The 24,856-nt window shown below is 43.2% G+C and overlaps 1 protein-coding gene across 3 annotated transcripts in view; it reads right to left on the reverse strand.

Moving 5' to 3' along the window:
• The window catches only part of PRKCE (protein kinase C epsilon), a 542,503-nt gene that overhangs the window by 159,706 nt on the left and 357,941 nt on the right, over positions 1-24,856 (reverse strand). For all 3 annotated transcript variants that reach the window (XM_043918105.1, XM_043918104.1, XM_043918106.1), the window contains exons 8-11: positions 17,044-17,186; positions 13,345-13,441; positions 10,512-10,711; positions 7,671-7,844 (exon numbers count right to left, since the gene is read on the reverse strand). In XM_043918105.1, coding sequence (XP_043774040.1) covers positions 7,671-7,844; positions 10,512-10,711; positions 13,345-13,441; positions 17,044-17,186 — 614 coding nt within the window. The remainder of the gene's footprint in view (positions 1-7,670; positions 7,845-10,511; positions 10,712-13,344; positions 13,442-17,043; positions 17,187-24,856) is intronic.

Consider the following 24,856-nt stretch of genomic DNA (forward strand, 5'->3'; position numbering starts at 1 on the left):
ATGACAAATTTACTCAAGTCAGGTTTCGTTGGAAGGGATGATTTCACAATGGAGATCATATTCAGCAGCTCAAAATACCTGAGAATTTTCTTTCTAATAACCAGAAAAAAAAAAAAAAGCAAAAACAAGCCTACCCCTCAGTGGCGCTCCCATCCCCAGCCTTCCATGGATGAGGGAAGGCAGAAGAGGCAATTCCTAAAATCATGCCTCCTCCTAAGCCCTGACACTAAGTAGCCCATAACTTTTAGAGCCCAAAGAAGCAGGCTCCCAGTATTGCCTTCCCCTCTCTACCAATGAACATCTGATTCTGCAGATGCAGGAACCCCCCTCTTCATTTCCCCAACATCCTCCCTTTCTTCCTCTCCTTCACTGCAGTTGTTAAGCCATCAGCATTTCCTTGGAAAAAGCAGGACACACACTGAGGTAGGAGTTCTAGTGTTGGAAAAATCATAATGAAAATGAGAGTAGGAGATCTTCATAAGCATCTTCGTAAGTAGTCATAAGCATCTCTTTTCCATCATCCTCTTTACAAATGCTACCCATGCTTAAAGGTCCAAGTTAGGTGCCACCTCTTCCAGGAAGCCTTCCCAACAGCCTTTGGCAGAGCTTCAAATGAATCACCTAAAGAGCTCCACTAGAAGAGTCACTATGCTGTAGAGTATCACTTGCTGCTTATCTATCTCCCCACTAAACAGCAACCTTTATGCATTCAGAGTTAGTATGTTTTGAGTTGTGTAGCCTCAGTAATGTCTAGCATACAACAGATGCCCAATAAATACTTGTATATTCACTGAATTAATTATCAGCTTTACTGCAGTGGGTTGTTATGCCCCCCTTCAGGGGATCTTCCCAACTCAGGGATTGAACCCAGGTCTCCTGCATTGCAGGCAGATTCTTTATTGACTGAGCCACCAGGGCAGCCATATATTCTTTAAGCAAGAAATTACTGTGTGTATGAAAATATTAAATGTGCTGTTAATCTAATATCAACCATTAAAAATAAGTAGAATATGAACATTTTAGTTTCTCATCCATATCAACAGCTAGTACAATGCTTATAATTCTTTATGGCTATGTCAAAGAAATGCAAAAAGGCAAAATGGTTGTGTGAGGAGGGCTTACAAATAGCTGAGAAAAGAAGACAAGCTAAAGGCAAAGGAGAAAAGGGAAAATATACCCAATTGAAAGCAGAATTCCAAAGAACAATAATGAGAGGTAAGAAAGCCTTCCTCAGTGATCAATGCAAAGAGACAGAGGAAAACAATAGAATGGGAAAGACCAGAGATCTCTTCAAGAAAATTAGAGATACCAAGGAAACATTTCATGCAAAGATGGGCACAATAAAGGACAGAAAAAGTATGGACCTAACAGAAGCAGAAGATATGAAGAAGAGGTGGCAAGAATACACAGAAGAACTATACAAAAAAGATCTTAATGACCCAGATAATGAGGATGCTGTAGTCACTCACCTAGAGCCAGACATCCTGGAATGTGAAGTCAAGTGGCTTTAGGAAGCATCACTATGAACAAAGCTAGTGGAGGTGATGGAATTCCAGCTGAGCTATTTAAAATCCTAAAAAAAGATGCTGTGAAAGTGCTGCCCTCAATATGCCAGCAAATTTGGAAAACTCAGCAGTGGCCACAGGACTGGAAAAGGTCAGTTTTCATTCCAAATCCAAAGAAAGGAAATGCCAAAAAATGATCAAACTACTGCACAACTGCACTCATCTCACATGTTAGCAAAGTAATGCTCAAAATTCTCCGAGCGAGGTTTCAACAGTACATGAACCAAGAACTTCCAGATGGTCAAGCCGGTTTTAGAAAAGGCAGACGAACCAGAGATCAAATTGCCAACATCTGTTGGATCATCAAAAAAGCAAGCGACTTCCAGAAAAACATCTACTTCTGATTTATTGACTATGCTAAAGCCTTTGACTGTGTGGATCACAACAAACTGTGGAAAATTCTTCAAGAGATGGGAATACCAAACCACCTTATGCCTCCTGAGAAATCTGTGTGCAGGTCAGGAAGCAACAGTTAGAACCAGACATGGAACAACAGACTGGTTCCAAATTGGGAAAGGAGTACGTCAAGGCTGTATATTGTCACCCTGCTTATTTAACTTCTATGCAGAGTACATCAGGTGAAATGCCAAACTGGATGAAGCACAAGCTGGAATCGAGATTGCAGGGAGAAATATCAATAACCTCAGATATGCAGATAACACCACCCTTATGACAGAAAGAGAAGAGGAACTAAAGAGCCTCTTAATGAAAGTGAAAGAGGAGACTGAAAAAGCTGGCTTAAAACTCAACATTCAGAAAACTAAGATCATGGCACCTGGTCCCATCAGTTCAGTTCAGTTCAGCTGCTCAGTCGTGTCCGAGTCTTTGCCACCCCATGAACCACAGCATGCCAGGCCTCCCTGTCCATCACCAACTCCCGGAGTTCACCCAAACCCATGTCCACTGAGTCAGTGATGCCATCCAACCATCTCATACTCTGTCACCCCCTTCTCCTCCTGCCCTCAATCTTTTCCAGCATCAGGGTCTTTTCACATGAGTCAGCTCTTTGCATCAGGTGGCCAAAGTATTGGAGTTTCAGCTTCAACATCAGTCCTTCCAATGAACACCCAGGACTGATCTCCTTTAGGATGGACTGGTTGGATCTCCTTGCAGTCCAAGGGACTCTCAAGAGTCTTCTCCAACACCACAGGTCAAAAGCATCAATTCTTCGGCACTGAGCTTTCTTTATAGTCCAACTCTCACATCCATACACAACCACGGGAAAAACCATAGCATTGACTAGATGGACCTTTGTTGACAAAGTAATGTCTCTGCTTTTTAATATGCTGTCTAGGTTGGTCATAACTTTCCTTCCAAGGAGTAAGTGTCTTTTAATTTCATGGCTGCAATCACCATCTGCAGTGATTTGGGAGCCCCCCAAAATAAAGTCAGCCACTATTTCCACTGTTTCTCCATCTATATGCCATGAAGTGATGGGACCGGATGCCATGATCTTAGTTTTTTGAATGTTGAGTTTTAAGCCAACTTTTTCACTCTCCTCTTTCACTTTCATCAAGAGGCTCTTTAGTTCTTCTTCACTTTCTGCCATAAGGGTGGTGTCATCTGCATATCTGAGGTTATTGATATTCCTCCCGGCAATCTTGATTCCAGCTTGTGCTTCATCCAGCCCAGCATTTCTCATGATGTACTCTACATATAAGTTAAATAAGCAGGGTGACAATATTCAGCCTTGACGTACTCCTTTTCCTATTTGGAACCAGTCTGTTGTTCCATGTCCAGTTCTAACTTGCTTCCTGACCTGCATACAGGTTTCTCAAGAGGCAGGTCAGGTGGACTGGTATGCCCATCTCTTTCAGAATTTTCCACAGTTTATTGTGATCCACACAGTCAAAGGCTTTGGCATAGTCAATAAAGCAGAAATAGATGTTTTTCTGGAACTCTCTTGCTTTTTCGATGATCCAGCAGATGTTGGCAATTTGATCTCTGGTTCCTCTGCCTCTTCTAAAACCAGCTTGAACATCTGGAAGTTCACGGTTCACGTACTGCTGAAGCCTGGCTTGGAGAATTTTGAGCATTACTTTACTAGCATGTGAGATGAGTGCAATTGTGCGATAGTTTGAGCATTCTTTGGCACTGCCTGCTTTGGGATTGGAATGAAAACCGACCTTTTCCCGTCCTGTGGCCACTGCTGAGTTTTCCAAATTTGCTGGCATATTGAGTGCAGCACCTCACAGGGTCATCTTTCAGGACTTGAAATAGCTCAACTGGAATTCCATCATCTCCACTAGCTTCGTTCAGAGTGATGCTTCCTAAGGCCCACTTGACTTCACATTCCAGGATGTCTGGCTCTAGGTGAGTGATCACACTATCGTGATTATCTGGGTCATGAAGATCTTTTTTGTACAGTTCTTCTGTGTATTCTTGCCAGCTCTTCTTAATATCTTCTGCTTCTGTTAGGTCCCTACCATTTCTGTCCTTTATTGTGCCCGTCTTTGCATGAAATGTTCCCTTGGTATCTGTAATTTTCTTGAAGAGATCTCTAGTCTTTCCCATTCTATTGTTTTCTTCTATTTCTTTGCATTGATCCCATCACTTCATGGCAAATAGATGGGGAAACAATGGAAACAGTGACAGATTTTATTGTCTTGGGTTCCAAAATCTCTGCAGATGGCGACTGCAGCCATGAAATTAAAAGACGCTTGCTCCTTGGAAGAAAAGCTATGGCAAACCTAGACCGCATATTAAAAAGCAGAGACATTACTTTGCTGACAAAGGTCCATCTAGTCAAAGCTATGGTTTTTCCAGTAGTCATGTATGGGTGTGAGATTTGGACCATAAAGAAAGCTGAGCACTGAAGAATTGATGCTTTTGAACTGTGGTGTTGGAGAAGACCCTGGAGAGTCCCTTGGACTGCAAGGAAATCAAACCAGTCAATTCTGAAGAAAATCAGTCCTGAATATTCATTGGAAGGACTGATGCTGAAGCTGAAGCTCCAATATTCGGCCACCTGATGTGAAGAACTGACTCATTTGAAAAGACCCTGATGCTAGGCAAGAATGAAGGCAGGAGGAGTAGGGGATGACAGAGGATAAGATGGTTGGATGACATCACCGACTCAATGGACATGAGTTTGAGCAGGCTTCGGGAATTAGTGATGGCCAGGGAAGCCTGGCATGCTGCAGTCCATGGGGTTGCAAAAGAGTTGGACATGACTGAGTGACTGAACTGAACTGAACTGATGTCAATCTTGAAGAGCATAATGCCCTTATAAAGTAAGAATTATGCCCAGGGACTTTTTTTTTTTTAGTTGTAAGAGGGAGGGCCTGAGAGAAATGAGGCTACTCTATCTCAACTGGAGTAGGAAGTCTCTTTACCTCCTTTTCATACTATATGTTTGCTACACAATTAAATACAGTTTTGTAGATTTTTCCAGCTGTTTCAGGTGACTCTAGCATCCCAAAGAGCATAGGGATAATTCCAGTCAAACACACTGGTGTGCATTTGATTGAAACTGAAGATACTGGCTTAATTTGAGGGCCCTCTGCCTTTTCTCACAAGCACTGGAGCCATTTCATTTGCTTTTTCCCTTTTAGATCCCATGGAGAATGATCAGAGCACAGGGGTCAAGGACAGGTGGGCTTGGCACAGAAAAGGCCACAACGGTATTTAACTGTAACTCGGTCATTTAGTGGGCTGTAGTAACCAGACTTGACGTCACAACTGGCGCCAGAGGGTTTACACAATCATTGCCATTGGTCACCATACCAGACCTGGGACCTTACACACTTCCAAGTCCTATCAGGCAATCTGTGTAGTGCATGGCCTGAAGCCATGTGCAGCCTCTCAGGAGCTTCTCAAAGGAATGCTTCCGTAGGGGCTGTTTCTTCTACATACCAAACAATAAAAGCTCACCTAAAAATAATTAAACCCGACTTAACACTATTTCTGCTCTCTGTGTCATAATTAAGCAAGAATGAAAGAAATCTTAATAGGATTGCAAGCAGGTCTTGTGTTCATTAATCATGTGTTAGAGACTTAGTCAAAAACAGGTTTATGAAGGCTCAGAAACACCATCCTTTCTTTTCAGGAAAAGCGAAACTAAAGCTGTACTGCACTATGGCCACTGAACTCAGTTCCATTCCCACCCAAGTCCTGTTCCCGTCCTCCCCACTCTGCAGGGCCTGGATCCAACTCCTTCCTCACCTCCAGACTCTAAGGATCACCCCCTCCTCTGAGTTTTCCTGGCTTGAACACCTCCACCCAGAATGTAACTACTCAAGGCTGTTTGCTGTGAAAGTTAGTATAACCCCCTCATGCCTTATTGAGTAAAGTCCTCCACTTGAGAATTTTTGCTGATAACTCCACACCCAGAACCTACCTCAGAGTCAGGTGAACATCAGTTATTCTTTAAAATCATGATGACTGGTTGCCATAGGAAAAGCCACATTTTCTAACCATTAAGCTGGGAGCTTATTCAGTGATTCCTCATAAGATTTTTTTCACTAGTAAGCTCAGGTCCTTCAGTGAGATTAAACTATGATTTGCTTTGGAAAAATTAGATGAACATACTATCTGTCATGTTAAGTGAGATGTGCCATGGTCAACTGCATGGTTTGGGAATTGCTCCCGTAACTGTGGCCACCTGACATTGGCCTAAGAAAAATCTCTGAACTACAGAGGAAAGCCCCTTCTCTCCCCAGCCTTACCCTCTAGCCACTCAGACACAAATCTCCATGTCATTTGGTCACTGTTCTGCCACAAAGGAAACCCATGGTATCATTAGATACTATTTTCTGCTTCAAGAGCAGTCGCATAATGAGGACCCTAGCGTTGATATTCTAAATGCACAGAGGAGAACACTGTTGACCCTAAAGACATCAATCCCACTCCTCATTCACCAACACTGCAAGGAAGCAGAGCCTCCGCTGAGGCTCCCCAGGTCTACCACGTACAGGTCCCCACACAAGGTCCCTACAGTTAGACTGGACCTCTCTTGGGATGTCGGACCTCTTGGCAATGTGTCCAAAGAAAGAAAGCTAATGTGGAGCCCTGCGAGGAAAGCAGCTCAGATAGTAAGAGATAAGGCACAGCTGCTGTGGGCAGGGGAAGATGGGGTAACACAGCGTGGTATCAGAGCAGTCCCCACTCAACTGGAAGTCCCAGAGACGAGACGGTAGCTCGACTGCCAATACCAAGTGTCTGTGGGCCAAAGACTTACTTCTCTGAAATCTGATTTTCACACTGGTGCAAAAAGAAGAATAGAGGAGAGAATTTTTAAAAAATCTCCCACCCCTCCATCTCTGAGAGTAACCAGCTACTATGTGTGAGGCCCTTGATAGGCACCATGGAAGATAAAGAAATACAGGAAAAGTTTCTCATTAATTCAGAATTATTCTCAGGCAGAGAAAAGAGGAAAGCTGACCTCATGACTGACTCTGTAATGTGCTTACAGATTATTTTCATTTCTTTACTGCCACCTTCTGGTCTCTAGGCACCTACATGGTAATTTTAAAATGCTACCTTAAATTTGTGATTCATGATGGATTTTTTTTTTGACCATGCCATGTGGCTTGCAGGATCTTAATTCCCTGACCAGGGATTGAACCCCTGGCCATGGTGGTGAAAGACCACTGGACCACCAGAGAATTTCCCATATGGCAGTTTTAGTACTTGTTCACGTCCTTTACCTCATATGATGGTACACAGATTAGACATAGTTCAGGGGGCCTTATTGTATTTTCATTTGATCTGAGGGCAACGACAAACTTAAGTGATTTGCCAAGTGACAAAAAGTTAGGAGCCGAGCAAGGATGAGCCATGCCTGCTGTTTTCTCCAAGGAGCAGACACCAGGGTTATTCATTTGACTTTCTTTGTCCAGCTACATCATAAAGACTTCCATCACCCTCTCATCCCTTCATAAGCACAGCCTTGAGTGGAAAACCTCTTACTCCTAAAAAAGAGAATGCTGTTCAAATATTCCCTGATCTTTTCAAGGGTAAAATTTATTCCATTGTACAAGGTCCTTGAGAAAAGAATGTAGGGGATCTAGGACTGATTTTTTAAATTTTATCTGACAGTCAAAATACTAGTATCCTCCTGCACAACCCTCAGACGGCAGTCCACCAGCTTCCTCTTAAACATACCTTGGTCTGGAAGCAGCAATAGAGTTGGGTTAGGTATGGATGTTTTCGAGCCAGAGCCAAAATCCGCTTCTCTGTCATCGTGCAGTCTACATCATCATCCTGAAGGATGACATCCTTCTTTAGGACCTTCACAGCATAGACTTCATCTTTGCCTTTGAGCTCCGCCAACATGACCTGTAATTAACCAAAACCACCCCATAAGTCTATTTATATAGGAAATGAAAATAAACCCAAGTCAACACCAAATGCTTTAAAAACTAAGTCATTTTATCTTTAATTTTAAATAGTATTGTAGTATTTGAAATGTAAAGACTATCCATCCCAATACAGCTACTATAATTTATTTGTTTTTAATCTCTAGCACTGTGTCCAGGCAAAGAAAAGTTCAATGCACATTTGTTAAACAAATTATATGAACATATTAATAATTTTTCCTATGTTCATATAATTTGTCATACTTGCAATGAGTACAGCAAATATAGCATAGATTTTTTAACTGAACATCATTTCATAAGCATTTCTCTATATAGTCTCCATCATATCATGGTTGCTGATACTCAATTCAAGTATATCTATAACAGTTTATTTAACCATGTACTTCAAACTAGTTTCATCCAATTATTGGTGGTTTAGTCGCTAAGTCATGTCTAATTCTTGCGACCCCATGGACTGTAGCCTGCCAGGCTCCTCTGTCCATGGGATTCTCCAGGCAAGAATACTGGAGTGGGTTGCCATTTCCTTCTCCAATCCAATTATTAAGTATTATATAAATAAATTGCTTCAGGTGCTTTATACATATAACTTTTCTTTCTTTTAGATCATAGCCTTAAGATAGAAAATCTTAAAAGTGAATTATAGAGCTAAATGTGTACGTTTCCTGACTTTCAAAAAGGAGATACTATATAATCTGCCACTAGTAATGTAGAAGTGCTTTAGTTTCATGTACATTCACTAATGTGGTGCTTTCACATAAAAAGCTTTGCTTATGTAATGAGTGTGAAATGTTTCCTCAATGCTGTTTTAACTTGTAATGAAACTAAAAATCTTTGTTTTCTAACTATAATTTCTTTTTGTGTGAATTATTATCCTCTGTCCAGTTATCTACTATTTTATACTACTATATTCTTTAGGAATCCTTATGAGCTTGGTATGTAAAGTTACTATCACTTTAATTTCTGCAAAGGTTTTTCTAAACCTGCCATATGATTTTCTGTTATTTTTTCTATTGAACAAGGTCCTCTATCTTTTTGTAGTTGAATCTGTCCTTATTTACCTTTATGATTTCTTTTACAGCTTTAAAGCCGGGAATGTGATTCCTTCTCCAGAGAGTGAATTAACAGCTCTATTTTCTTAAAGTTTTCCTATCATTTGATATTTTTGCACCCATTTCCCTACAAATGTGACAAGATTTTCTCCCATTAAATAACTTGTAAATACAGTATTTCAGTCATCAGAGCTAAAGAACAGTAACTCAGAAGCTTAATGATGGCATTCAGGATGTTACCCTGAAGACGTTTGTCACCCACATACAATACAAAGTCTTTAAAACTGGCTCAAACTTTGGTAGCAATTTTTCTGAAGAAGCAACCCAAATGCTCCCGAGTCATTGGGAGCTTACATCCTATGGAAACCTGGAGCCTCTGAACCTGCTTCTTTCCCCTTGAGTCTTGCTCAGAATTAAACCAGGTCTTGCTTACATTCCAGAGTTATGTCTCATCAGAGGACTGGGGTCTGCTTCTTACATAACCAGTCTCTGAAGAATTTGATTGCTTCAGCCTTTGCTATTAGAGTCAATCCCACCAATGACTTTTGCTATTAAATCAAAGCCACCCACAGTCTCAGGATGAAATGTGGCAGGTAAGATGGCTGGGAACCAGGTCTCATCCTCTGGGGGCTCCAGAAAGCCACTTCCTCTGTAGAGAAGTGGAGCAGGTCTATAGCTTAGCCTGCAAAAGTCCAGGATGCATGAGGGCATGGGGCCCCCGCAAGCTCCCAGAGCCAGGCGCCTGGCTCCAGAGCGTGGCCACCTTGCTCTAGGAGGTCCTAGAAAGGTGACTGCCATTGATCCCAGGCATGGCTTTGTGATAAGCAGGGAATAATCAGGGGTCTTAGCTGAAATGTTAACCAGTTTCCTATCTTCTAAGATAAACTGGGCTTATTTTGTCCCTCTCATCCCACCTTCAGAATGCTGGCTGGTCACCATGAAGGCTTTAGTGGGCACACTCTGCACCCATGCCCCAGATCGCTGCGGTGGGCTCAGGGGAGCAGGAGAGGAGAAGGGTCCCAAGGGCAGTGGCCCCTGATCCAAGACCTGAGATGACTGTGCCCATTCTCTCGCCACAGGCGGAGGATAAAAAAGACATTTAGCCAGTGTCAGAAAAGTCACTTAAAATAACATTTAATTTACAAAGTAATACACTCCTTTGAGCCTCAAGTTCACTCAGGGCAGAGATGCTAGAATTAATTTCCAAAATTTTTGTAATGAATTAAAAAAACAGAATTTCAGATGGATCTCTGAAAGGAAGAAAGCTCTCAGGACTATTATTGATAATGGGAGGTCAAGCACACGTAAAGCACTTTAGACTGCTCAGAGTGCTTTCTCGCTCGCTCTCTCACTGGGTTCCTGTTCCTATTTGACAAATGAGAAAAACTGAAACCCAGAGAGCTGGAATGACTACCCTGGAGTCCTGCAGCCCAGGAGCAGCAGAACCCTGGTTCCTGTCTGCTTGGCCTCAGGCCATTTTCACTCGACCAGGAAGGAAAACATAACCAGACCAGGCTGAAATGTTCATCACTTAATTTTGGATCAGACCGGCAGTTCTGCCCTTGCGTGCCACAGACCTTGCCGAAGCTGCCTTTGCCCAACACCTTGATGAAGTTGAACTCATCCAGGCCCAAGCGCTTGGCCTGGCCTTGCCGGATTTCACCATTTTCACCCAGGCTCGCCAGCTGACCATCGGTGGACGAGGCTGCCCTGTGCTCCTCCCCTCGATTGTCAAATGACAAGGCCTTCCGGATGTTGTTTTCAAGTTCTTTTATTTCTAGGACCAAGGGTGACAAGATATTGCATTAGTGTGCACCTCACAAGCCCTTCCTGTTAGGATCGGATATTCAAAATGTTCCCCCCTGCACATGACTCTCAACCCTTCCCTCTGGTTCTTCACAGCAACAGACCCAGCGAGGCATTCCTGTAAGTCCCTTCATCTGCGTTACACACTTTCACTGGCACCTAATTAATGTACAGCAAGGCCTAGGAACACAAAGAGGAGAACAACATGGTCCCCGCCAATCCTCTCCTTCAGATCTGCCTTTTATTCTGGGACTGGGCCACCTCTCTGAAAGCCCCCTTCTGCTGGTAGCCTGTTGCATTGTTTTAGGTGTAATGCAGGAATCCTGGCCTCCCAAAGGCAATAGGGACCCTTCAAGTTTCCTTTGAAAATTAAAACGATGACTAATGGAAAACTGCTGTCACAGTAATTATTGGTGAGGTAATTATTTCAATAACTGGGACTAAGAAGTCTTTACCTTCTAAGGGACTTTATTTGGCTTTATTGCTGGGTTTATTCTAAATACCCATATTCCATAAGGTTATTTAACCAAATGAGCAGTGGGCTTATTGTTAACAAAAGAATTGTGTCCCAAGAGTGACATGTTGCAAATTTATCTCGGATGGGGCAGGAATTCCTCAGCAGTTTCATAACTATGACACAGCCTTGCGCTGCTGCAGAGTATGTGACCTGAATTAACCTGGGGATGATAATGCTGGGTGACCCTTTGACCTTTTCTATTTGAGAAAACTTTGTTGTTAGCTATACATTCACCAAGACATACACTCCTTTGTGTAGAAGTGGACATCTCGAGCATAATCCAGTTTTAAAAGATGCTTGTGAATAACTGGGATCACAGGGGGGAAACACAAACTATTAACCTTTGGGAATCAGAATCAAGCAGGAGTGATCAGCTGCTGCTTGACATAAAGACAACTTTGGCTCCTTTACAGAAGGACTGAGGCCTATGAAAGCTCCATGATCTGAAGGCTTGACTTCTCTGAGATGTGTCGGGACAGAGTGCAGAGGAGAGGTGAGGACAGCTTCCAAGTCTACAGATATGCCCATGCCAGCTCTGCAGTTTTCTATCACTTACTCTTAACTAAGTATAACTTTTGCTCTCAGCATAGAGCTTCTGCTCACAACTTGCAAGCAAGTTATTAAACGAATTTTGGAAGACAGAACTTGGATATTAAAACTTGAAGAAAATATCTTTCTATGTGTTCTTACAACAGAGAGAAGAGGAGTTGTGCCTTATTTCAGTTCTGCGATAATGCACTGTCTTGCTAAGAAGGTTTTCACATCTATTTGTCCTCACAACATGGCTGGGAAATACTGTACCTTCACGGATGGGGGACAAAGAGAGGTCCTGAGGGGCATGGTGTCCTGCCGAGGCTGGACAGCAGGCTGGGCAGGAACCAGGCCTACAAATCCAGTTGCCTCATGCTTGCCTGGGGTTTCTTTATCATGTGACTCTGTCCCCTTGAAGCTCTCAAAGGAGCTCTCAGCCTTAAAAAAGCAAAACCTGAAAATACTCCCATTGGACGGGGACAGCATCTGCTTGTTTGGAGGCCCCGGGGAACCACTGGATTATTTACGAAGGGCTCAAACCTCTTTTGAAAGGAAGCAGAGTATAAAGGTGCAGAAAGTTAATCAGAGAAGCATGAAGAGGGACTCAGATCAATTATTTTGTGACCTCAGGACTGGCATACCCACTGCAGCTTTTTTATTTACTTCTGGGGAAGAAGGGCTGGGTTGCAGTGATGATCTCCACAGAGGGTTCCATGGCAAGGCTTCTGAGAATGGGGTCCCTAGGCCATAAGGGGTGACATCTCGCCTATACCACTGACTTAATTCCTGACCTTTGGACAAAACTTTTTAACTCTCTGCCTTCCACTTCTCACCCTATAACCTGGGGACAGTAAGGGAGCATAGACAGAGAGTTGGCTTGAGTGAAGAATGAGGATAAGGAAGACAAAAGGGGCTATAGAACATCAAGGCACTATTGTTCTGACTTGTTAATGATTATTCCTGTTCTGCAGATGCAAACATCCCTTCCCAGTGAGATCTGGTTCTGGTTACCAGAGGGGAAGGTCTAAAATGTATATATCCCTCCTCAGTCTTGGCAACCTTGGATGCTTGCAGAATTCAGAAACCTTTGATAACTTTCAGAATATTCTGATGGAGAAGGAGACATCCTGAGCTGAGCTCTAGAGGGGAGTCAGGTGCAGAGCTGGCTTCTAGCAGGCTCTGCCAGCGTTACCTTCCTATCCCCACCCACCCATCTCCAGACTCCTGCCCTGATCTCAAGTTTTGGGTATGATGGTGAAGTTCAGGGAGGAAGGAAGTCAGATTCAACTCAACTGAGCGGTGCTGAGGGGGCTGGGAGCAGAGCTGGGCAGTGTGGGGAGAGAAGGGCTGCGCTCTCTGCCTCTCCTGCACGTGGAAGCTGGAAGATAGGCGAGAGGAAAGAAAGAACCACAGCTCCCCATCTCTCTCTCTTCTATCCTGCCTGGGAGTGATGTCAGGGTGGTAGAGCCATTTAGTGCCACACTCTCAAGCCTTGGACTCCTTGGCCTTTCCAAGGACAGAGCTCAGAGGTAAAGAAGCAAATCTGAGGGTCTCACCCTGGTCACAGGGGGAGGTGGGGGCCGACTTGGATCGATCTTCCTCAGACGGTGAGCTTCCAGAAGCAGGCTGTGGGGACTCAGCACCAGCAATGAGCTAGAGAGAGGGAGAGAACAAGGGGAGAAAGGGTTCAGAAAGGAGATGGGGAGTTTCCCTAAAGTCAAAAGCATCAAGATACGATGCCAGGGGCTATAGCAGTCCCTGGTGCCCAGTAGCTCTTGCTGAATTGATCATCTGAAAGCAGAGACTCAAGGGTTCCTTTGTCAATTAAAGGAAAGAAAACAAGTGATGTCAGCTTGTTTAATTTTTATTCTACCCAAATACAACTGACCTTTCCAAGAAAAACTCAACCTCACCCCTTCCATGAAACTTCTCTTGCCTACCCAAGCAATGCTAATTGTCTCATCCAGAGCAACTTGACAGCTGCTTGGTATTTATTCCCTACCTTGTTCAGCTTTACTTAATTTGGGATCTCTACTCAGGTAGACTGTAGGTTCTCTGAAGGTTAAGAGCCTATCTAGTATTTGTACTGCCCCTGGGGATCGCACAGAGTAAGGCACATAACAGAAGCTCAATAAGCATTTTCAGATGTGTCAATATTTGTCGGCAATCAGTAAATCTTTAGCAGGACATCCTCCATGAAGTCTATTTCTTGGCATAGATGCTGGTATATTCATACTAAGTTCCCATTAAAGGCAGAAGTTTGCACTCAAGAGATCACAAGCACTTCTGTTCCCCTTTACTCTTGATCTACCCGCTGTGCACACACATCATTTCTGGATGATCAGCTGCTTGCAAGGGGCACTATGAAGGTAACTCAGGCTCCAGAAAGCCTGACGATCCCACGTAGAAGCTTCCTCAGCTTCTGGCCAAGGGCACTTATCTCCCATCCTCTCGTACTAACTCAAGGTACTACTTGGTTTGCTTGACTTTTTCCAGCTTTTGCATCAGGAGCAACACAGCAGTAAAACTCTCAGGACTGAAGTCTCTTAGTCTCTGACTCTGCTCCTTCCTTATTTTCTCCATGTTGGCTTCTTAGCACCAGGATCTCCCAAATCCAAGACAGGCAGACAATGCCTGGTTACTCTCATTACAGGCCATGTAAATACAGGGGAGGGGGCAGGTACTGAGTTTTCTCTGAAATGTTCCATGACAGTAAAGATTCCAACTCAGTTTACTTCTCAGTTTAGTTCAGTCACTCAGTCGGGTCTGACTCTTTGCAACCCCATGAACTGCAGCACGCCAGGCCTCCCTGTCCATCACCAACTCCCAGAGTTTACCCAAACCCATGTCCATTAAGTCAGTGATGCCATCCAACCATCTCATCCTCTGCCGTCCCCTCCTCCTCCTGCCCCCAATCCCTCCCAGCATCAGGGTCTTTTCCAATGAGTCAACTCTTCGCATGAGGTGGCCAAAGTATTGGAGTTTCAGCTTCAACATCAGTCCTTCCAATGAACACCCAGGACTGATCTCCTTTAGGATGGACTGGTTGGATCTCCTTGCAGTCCAAGGGACTCTCAAGAGTCTTCTCCAACACCACAGTTCAAAAGCATCAATTCTTCGGTGCTCAGCTTTCTTTATAGTCCAACTCTCACATCCATACACGACTACTGGAAAAATCATAGCCTTGACTAGACAGACCTTTGTTGACAAAGTAATGTCTCTGCTTTTTAATATGCTGTCTAGGTTGGTCATAACTTTCCTTCCAAGGAGTAAGCGTCTTTTAATTTCATGGCTGCAATCACCATCTGCAGTGATTTTGGAGCCCAAAAAAATAAAGTCTGCCACTGTCTCCACTATTTCCCTATCTATCTGCCATGAAGTGATGGGACCGGATGCCATGATCTTAGTTTTCTGAATGTTGAGCTTTAAGCCAACTTTTTCACTCTCCTCTTTCACTTTCATCAAGAGGCTCTTTAGCTCTTCTTCGCTTTCTGCCATAAGGGTGGTGTCATCTGCATACCTGAGGTGACTGATATTTCTCCCGGCAATCCTGATTCCAGCTTCCTCCAGCCCAGCATTTCTCATGATGTACTCTGCATATAAGTTAAATAAGTAGGGTGACAATATACAGCCTTGACATACTCCTTTTCCTATTTGGAACCAGTCTGTTGTTTCATGTCCAGTTCTAACTGTTGCTTCCTGACCTGCATACAGGTTTCTCAAAAGGCAGGTCAGGTGGTCTGGTACTCCCATCTTCTTCAGAATTTTCCACAGTTTATTGTGATCCACATAGTCAAAGGCTTTGGCATAGTCAATAAAGCAGAAATAGATGTTTTTCTGGAACTCTCTTGCCTTTTCGATGATTCAGCAGATGTTGGCAATTTGATCTCTGGTTCCTCTGCCTTTTCTAAAACCAGTTTACTTCTGGCAAGGAGCAAAATCGTGTCTGCTGAACAGGACTCTCTGCAGAGCCTGTACATATGTGGGTTCAGCACTGTCATCACAGGGTGTCTGTCTAACCTGCCTTCTGGGTGGGGCCTCGGCATTAGGGGTTCTGACATTCTGCTTGTAGCTTCAATGTCCTGGGTCAGTAACTGAAGTCCTGCTTCTACCAGTGGGACTGTCAAGAGCTGAGAAGAGCCACCAGAAGCACAAAAATCTCACGTTAGTCAGGAGGAGAGGGTGTTTTTTCCTCTAACCCTTACAAAATAGCTCTGTTTATTGGAAAGGTAAAGAAGAAAATGCTTAAGAAGATGGAAACAACCAAACCTTCCCATTCAAGGGAAAAGCCTCCTCTGAGAGGCAGCAGGGAAAAGGCATGGGCAGCTTCTAGAACAAGAAGGGAAACACAAAGCCCTTCAGAAAGTATTTCAAGGGAAAATTTAGAGACAACATTTAGGAGCTAAGACTGTTGAAGCACCCAGAGTCAGGCTTGTTTTTTAGTTAAAAAAAAAAAAAAGTACTGGGCAATGAGAGCCACTTGCCCGTACCACCCCACCAGGATTTCTTGCCCAGTTAACATGGTTCTCATTTTTTCATTAAGTTACTCTTTCAGAGCCTTCTTACATTTTTTAGGCTAGGAGCCAAGGCTAGGACGAGCCTTCAAACAAAATGCTAGAGATATCTTTAGCACTGTTTACATCTGTGGGCCCTGACTTACCAAAATAACATTTTAGCAAATGGATCTTTTCCTACTGACATTCGGAATGTCACACAGATAGAGACAGGGCTTTGGTCACCAAAGACAGGCCCAGATGTTTCATGTCGTGGGACATTAACAATATTCCTCGGGCAGCCAAGTGCCAGCACTATCACAAATCTTCTTGGCTTGCTCCCTAGAAAAGAATGTGTTTCCAGCTCTTCATCCATTTATCCTCATTATAGTGATACCAGAGGCAAAGTTCAAATGTGAACATTGCTCTCATGCCAGTCTTGGAGGCAGATAAGGCTACTTCCCTGTCTAGAACTGAGTCTTTTCTGGAGGGAATTCCAGAATGCTTACCTCAAAGGTGACGTACCCCTAAGAAACACAACACTTGAGACTTGCTTGGCTTTTCCTCACCTCTGGAATCAAAGGAGACTTTTGTGTTACCTGCATGACTTTTCCTTCTTTGTTTTCTTTAAGCACATGCTGTTTCAAGTCCAGCATCTCAACCCAGCAGTCTCAGAACTATACTCCAAGGGACTCTCAGGAAGATAGCACGGAGATGCTGCCTCACATGGAGCTCCAGAAACATCACCCAAGAACCACTTACCTTTTTCCTCCTCTGGCCACTATTGGTGATCTTGTCTGGAGTAACACCCAGGTCAGCCAACACTTTAGCGATACCCCTGGCATCCACGCCACAGTTGGGAGCCACGTTGGTCTCACAGCGCCGGTGAACGTTCATCTTGCAGACTGTAAGGAGACACGGAGGAGAGGCTTCCAAAGGGTCATGGCCTAAAATGTTACCTTATTGTGCTCTGATTGTAAAAGGAACACACGTTCATTTGTTAGAATTTGGCAAATGCAGGAAGACAAAAAAAGAAAAATAAAAAAATCACCCATCATCCCCTCACACAGATCTAAAATCAATCACCTCACAGAGATAATCAGGCTACGGATAAATAAAAATCACGCTGAAATTTCCTTTCAGGGAGCAGAACACTGACCGTAGAATTTAATTGGTTTCTCTGAAGAAAGTTCATTTGGATGCTGAACCCGAATGGGTCCCCTGTATACAGTGCACTATATTACTCTGCTGTAATGTGGGAATGTTCCCAAGAGAGGAATACTCACAGTAGACAGCCTATAAAGAAGCTCATCTCTAAAAATGAGGAGCCTGAATAAGGTGACCTCCAAGGTCCCTTTCAGATCCAAAATCTGGATTCAAAGGAACAAAGGCCATGCTTGAATTTTGTTTTTTGTTTCATCTGCATCACTTAAGCTGACCTTGGTGCAGGACATCCAAGGTGAAAACATGAACTGTTTTGGTCTCCAGTCCAGCATGTGAGGAGCTTGGAAGTTGTTGCTCTGTCCTGACGAGTAAAAAGCTGAACAAACTGGAAAATCAACAACTCTTCTTAAGATTTAACAGAGAAGTAACATCACAGGGCAAACCGCTGCCCTGTGGGAGAGACAGATACAGATCATAACTCAGTGGAACAGAAACTCCCTAGCAGCAACCCAGTGGAAAACCAGCACAGGGAAGGGAAGCCTGCCCTAAATGGTGAACCGTCGGGTCCCAGTGTGGGCGATCTGTCAAAGACTCTAGGCTGACCCCGTCACAGGGTCCCCCCACTTTTGTGAGTTTTACCTCTAGTTGTTTGACCATGTTCTCACAGTGAATATTGGAGAAAGAAATCCCTCACGCTGATCACAGGGAGAGAGGGAAGGAATTCTGAACCACAGCAGAGCTCCCTGTTCTTAACGCGGCTGGCTCTGAGAAGACGCTATTTCATCAGAGACTAAACCACCGTAGCTTTATCAGCTCCTAAGCAACCTAGGGGGAGGAAAATACCCAACTCCAACCTGTGTTAGCTATCCAGTCCTATATAAGGTGGGGGGAACCCTGAGAAACATGTATAATGCTCATAGTTCAGAGAAACAGGTTCACACACAGACTGAGACCTAATCTCAGGACTACAGAATGCTTCCCCTCCCCCAGCACCTTACCACCATGTTACTAGAGGCCTGTTACTGCTGTTCCTGTTACTTGACATTTCATGTCTGACTATCCCGCTCTCACACACACAAACATGACGCACATTAAAAGGCAAAAAAACAAGGCAAGAAGCAGAACCAGACTCAGACATGGCAGGGTTGCTGGAATAACCAGGCCAGGAATTTAAAACAACTATGATTAATATGCTAAGGGTATATGTCAATAGAAATTTTTAAAACAGAAAAACAAAAGGAGAAATACTGGAAAAAAAGATATCGAATATCTAAGAAATATAGAACAGTTGCAAAAGGTGTAACATGTGTATGGGAATACTAGAAGGAGAAAAAAAAGGGAAAAGTGAAAAAAAAAATTTGAAGTAAAAATGACTGAGAATGCCCTCAAATTGAATTCAGATACCAAACTACAGACCCAGGAAGCTTAGAGAACACCAACAAATGACAGGAAAGAACAGGATAAATGAAAAAGAACAAAACCAATATCAAGCTACATCTAGGCATATCATATACAGGCTGCAGAAAATCAAAGATAAAGAAAAATAATCTTGAAAGAAGTCAGAAGGAAATAACACCTTACCCAAAGGGAAGCAAAGACAAGCATTACATCTGACTTCTTGGAAACCACATAAGCAAGAAGAGAGTAGAGTGAAATATTTAAAGTACAATAAATCCCCTTCATATGAACTAGCTCTGTTCTAAGAGCATGTTCATAAATCTAATTAAGGCCAATAAAGTTAGCCTAGGTACTCAACTAACACAACTGGCTATGTAGCACTGTACTGTAATAGATTTATAATATTTGCTTATAAAAAACAAATATAAAAATAAAGAAAACATTTTTAATCTTACAGTACAGTATCTTTTACTCTTGTAGTGCCATAGTACCTTGAAAAGTATAATAGTGAAGTACAACAGCTGGTGATTCTTAGCAGTGACAGTTACACCAACACTGCCTGTACACTTGCTCCTAGACATCCTGGGCTTGAAATAAAGTTACTGAACTACTGTACTTTATACAGGACACTAAAGCACAACACTTATAGAGGAAGCACACACGTGACAATGTATACCAGGCATGTGACTCACTTACACGACTGGTCATGTGAACACAGATTCACATCTTTGAAAGTTAGCAACCTCAAGGTTCATATGTAGCAGACTTACTGCATTGAGAGGGGGGAAAAATGCAGAATTCTGTACCCTGTGACATTATCCTTCAAAAGTGAAGGAGAAATAAAGACTTCCTCAGACAAATAAAAGTTGAGGAACTTTATTGCCAATAGACCTGCCTAGCAAGAAGTGTTAAAAGAAGCTCTTCAGAAAGAAGGAAAGAGCTATCAGTCACTTTCCTTCCTTCAGTCATCAGAAACTCAGATCTACATAAAGAAAGGAAGAGCATCAGAGAAGGAATAAGTGATGGTAAAATACAAACTTTTATTTTTTAAATTCTTACTTGACCTAACAGATAATTTTTCAAGATAACAATAGCAACGATGTTTTCAATTATTATGCTTATATATATCATATGTATAGAAAATATATGCTTATGTATAAGTGAAATGAATGACAACAATGATATGAGAAGGAGGACAGAAGAATAAGAAATACTTTGTTATTATAAGGTATTAATACTTGCACCTGGGGCTTCCCAGGTGGCACGAGAAGTAATGAACCTGCCTGCCAGTGCAGGAGACATAAGAGATGCTGTTTCAATTCCTGGGTCAGGTAGATCCCCTGGAGTAGGAAATGGCAACCCACTCCAGTATTCTTACCTGGAGAATCCCATGGACAGAGGAGCCTGGAGGGCTACAGTCCATGGGGTTGCAAAGAGTCGGATACGACTAAAGCAACTTAGCACACATGCAGTACTTTGGCTATCTGTGAAGTATTAGAGCATTATTTGAAAGTGGACTTGGATTAGTTATAAATGTATGTTGCAAACTCTAGGGCAACCATGAAAATAAGTTTTAAAAAATAACAGAAGAATGGATATGCTAAGAAAAGAGAAAAAATGGAATCTTATAAATTGTTCAATTAAAACCACAAAAGGTGGAAAAATGTGAAAGGCAAAAATAGAAACAAAGAGCAAGGGCATCAAATGGAAAACAATAACAAAAAGATTGTTATTAATCCAAATATATCGAAAATCACTTTAAATGTCAATGGTCTAAATACTTTGAGTAGAAGACAGAGATTGTCAGAGTGGATCAAGAAAGAAAACCCAGTACATATTATCTAGAATAAACACACTTTAAATATGTAAGATACATATAGATTAAAATTAATGTCTGGAGAAAGATACACCATGCTAATGCTAATTAAAAGAAAGCAGGAGTAGCTACATTAATTTCTGATAGAGCAGACTTCAGAGCAAGGAAAGTTATCAGAGATATCAAAGGGCACAACAAGGGACAATTTTCCAAGAAGACATTAAAATCACACTCCTGGTATTTACTCAAATGAGTTGAAAATGTAGGTCTACACAAAAACCAGCATATGGATGTGTACAACAACTGTATTCATAATTATGAAAACTTCAAAGCAACTAAGATGTCCTTCAGTAGCTGAACAACTAAATTGTGGTACATGCATATAACTGAATATATGTCAGTACTAAAAATACATTAGCTATTAAACCATGAAAAGACATAAAAGAACCTTAATTGCATATTACTAAGTGAAAGAAGCCAATCTGAAAAAAAAAACTACACATTGTATATAGCTCTTACTACATGACATCCTCCTCCATGACAGAAAAGCAAGACTGTGGACTTGTAAAAGGATCAGGGACTGTCAGTGGCTGCAGGGGAGCAGGGAAGAATAAATAGCTAAAGCCCAGAGGATTTTCAGGACAGTGAAACTACTATGTATAAATACTATAAGGATGGATAAACCATGTTGTACATTTGTCCAAACCCACAGGATGTCTAGTACGAAGAGTGATCCCTAATGTAAACTGAGGGATAATGATGCGTCAATGCAAGTTCATTGATTTAACAAATGCATCACTCTGGTGTGGATACTGATAGTGAGGAAGGCTGTCTGTGGGGCGGGGTAGGGGGGTATGCTGGAAATCTTTGTACTTGCTCCTCAAATTTGCTCTGAACCTAAAACTACTCCAAAAGCTAAAGTCTATTAACACACATACACACACACAGACTTTCTGGAATAAAACCACGCAGGATGACCAGACCTAAGGGTTCTGCACTACCTGACCACTGACCTGGAGGAGGGACAGCACTGACCCTACTCTCCTTCATCTCCAACCCAGGCTTGAAGAGCTCAAGTGAATTACATGGCTGAAGATGCCCACAGAGCCAAAGGCAGGAATATGGGGGTAGGGGAGCTGATGGGAGGGGAGCTTTCTCAGGCAATATAAACAAAAAGAAAGCTCCATCACAGCCTGGCCATGGTGCCACCTACATTAATTGAGTTATTACTAAAAATGCTCAAAAATCCTCAGACCCATGCCAGACTCCAGGCAACAGCACTCTGAATTCTCTGTCCCACTGCCCTTAGCAAAGCTACTTTCTGACACTCAGCTCAGCTCATCTGCACCTGTCCAGCCATCCTATCTCATACAAGTTCTCTTCTGTCTCTTCTTGAGGTGACAGAATGGACAAGAATGAAGCAACCGAATGAAGAAAGAATTTTGTAGCACAGGTAGTTTATCTATGTGATTTAGCCGCTGGCGCCCTCTGGTGTTGTAACACCAGACCTGTCCATCCTAATGAAACAAATTCGCTCAGGTTGACTGGTCAGCAACACAAGAAAGATTTTGGGGGACTTCATTTTTCATTTTTAAAAATTCTGTTATTTCTTTGAGAGAACTGTGTAGTTGTCTTAATATGTAAGGTTAAAAAAAAAAACCCAGTGATTGTCAGTTAATATGAACCACATGAAAAAGAGACTTTGAAGGCGCTTTGAAAAGTCTGGAAACATGAGGGCAAAGCTGGCTGAGAGAAGGGAACTTGACATAATTTAAGCAGCCACAGTGGGGTTCCCAGAAGCTGGAAGTAACATCTGGAGGCCGCAGATCAGGAAGAGAACGTAAATGTTAGAACCAAAGAAGCTCGTTTATAGTAACACAAGGCAGTCAAACCAGTTGAATCACCCACTTCTGTCCGTCATCCGGACTGGTGAGCACCCAGCTGCCAGTTCCCTGAGGATTCCCGTTCTAGGCTGCTTCATATTGTTCATTTTTCAACCGCTTCACCGGGATGAGCTGCACTGCTGGGGCTCTTCAAAAAGGAAGATCATTATTCTACTTCTGCCCAGGGTCTCATCACACATTTGTTGAGCTCCTACTCGGTGCTTTAGGTGGTGCTGTGGCAGCCGTGCTGTCCTCAGGACAGACGGGGGCTGGGGCATGCTGACCTTCATTTTGGTTTCCATGTTCCCACCCTCTCCATAGCTGAGATTAAAGCTGGGGTTGCAGTGGGGTGGGTTAGGCTGTTGGGACTCCTCCCAAAGCAGGCAGAAGACCTTGTGAGAGAACAGTGACAAAGGGAGACGGGCAGGCCTAAGTGTTCTCCGGAAATCTCTCTACATGAGGGTGGTCTGGCCCTTGGGGGTGAGCCAGAGCGGTGGTTTGATAGCATAACGGGTTACAGCCAGCCGCACCACGCGCAGGGGCAAGACACACACAGCTGTGAGCAGGAAGTGGTATGCTGTGTCATGGAGGTTAGCAGGGGTGGGAGAGTGCTTGATGCAGAGTCCCGGGCAGGAGACAAGACTGGGAGTAGCAAATGTACACAAAAAGGCTTAAAAGGACCCCAACAAATTGTTAGTAGTGGTTAGGGCTGGAGATAGACATGGTAAGAGAATATAACAGACTTTAATATTTTCATACGTATACTTAAGTCTTGCTAGAATCTTTCAAAGTGAGAATTATTTGTGTATTATTTGTGTTTTTTTAATTGTAAAAATACAAATAAAAGTTGAAGATATGACAAGGAAAAGTGAAAGTCGCTCAGTTGTGTCCAACTGTTTGTGACCCAATGGGCTATACAGTCCATGGAATTCTCCAGGCTAGAAAACTGAAGCGGGTAGCCTTTCCCTTCTCCAGGGGATCTTCCCAACCCAGGGATCGAACCCAGGTCTCCCGCGTTGCAGGCAGATTCTTTACCAGCTGAGCCACCAGGGAAGCCCTATGACAAGGAAACTGTTAAAAAATAATAGTAAAGGGCTGATATTTTCAAAACTGATGAGAATAAAAATTCTTTTTCATAACTTTACTGATTTTTTTTTTAATATCCACTTTTTTAAAATGGAAGGAAGGAAGAAAGGAAGGGAAGGGAAGGGAGAGAGAAAACCTTCCCTTCCTCCTATCTGCAGTGGCAGAACCAGCACAGACCAGTATCCTGGACTCCCAATCTGGGATCTTCACTGCTTCCAGCTCTCTGCCTAGGGGGTTTGCCCCAATAGATGGCCTGTTCTTCATTACCTGCAGGAATGGGAGTGACTCTCTATCCCTTAGTCCACAAAAGTAGCCTTGGCTCACAGCTACTATTAGGATAAGATCTCAGAGAGAGTCAAGAAGCCAGGAAGGAGACTCTTCAGGACTCTCCAGGCCAGACCTTTTCCAGCTGTACCTCGTTCCCTACCTTGGCACAGGGCTGCAGTCAGGGTGGACAGGCAGGAGCAGGGGCCTCACCCCAGAGGAGGACAGGAAAGCCAGGGCTGCTGCAGGCCCTGCAGGGCAGACAGAATTGTGTAAAGAGGTCTGGCTTTCTGTTAAACTGCCCCAGATGCTGGGTGATGTCAAGGCGGCTGTGCTGGAGACGTGTGAGCTCACAGGCAGAAGAGAAGTGGGGAGTGGGGTGGGTGGCCAGGGCAGGTGAGAACCCCACATCTTCTTTAGAGAAGGAAACAAAAATCATAAGGTATTGGGAGTCTTTCCCTCTGGGGAAGCTGACTCCATAAGTCAATGGAGAAATACAGCACATGTGAGAGGACCCTGGAGGCATTCACTGTGCAGGTGAAGGTCAGGTTAAGGAAGCAGTAGACTTAAAATAAAATGAAGAACAAAAAGAGTTCAAATGCCTCAGTGACGCTAGTATTTGAACATTTGAAGCTCATTTTCGCACCGTCTAATAGTGGCTGAGGTGCTCAGACAGACCCTCAATGAGTCTATAGAGAGGTACAGCACAACGGTGCCAGCACTTAAATCGTAAGATAAAGGACAGGAGGAAATCCCCTGGTGGTCCAGTGGTTAGGACTCTGCACTTTCACTGCCAAGGGCACAGGTTCAATCCCTGGTTGAGAAGCTAGGGCCCTGCTAGGTGGCCAAAAAAATAAAAAAAGACAGCAACGAAATATCTTGCTTTAGTGCTGGTGTCTTTCTACCCTGATAAAGGAGCTCGGTTACTCAAACACAGCCTGTGAGCATTCTCCAAGTGACTGGC

Source organism: Cervus elaphus, chromosome 11 (assembly GCF_910594005.1).
Source record: "Cervus elaphus chromosome 11, mCerEla1.1, whole genome shotgun sequence".
Lineage (NCBI taxonomy): Eukaryota > Metazoa > Chordata > Mammalia > Artiodactyla > Cervidae > Cervus > Cervus elaphus.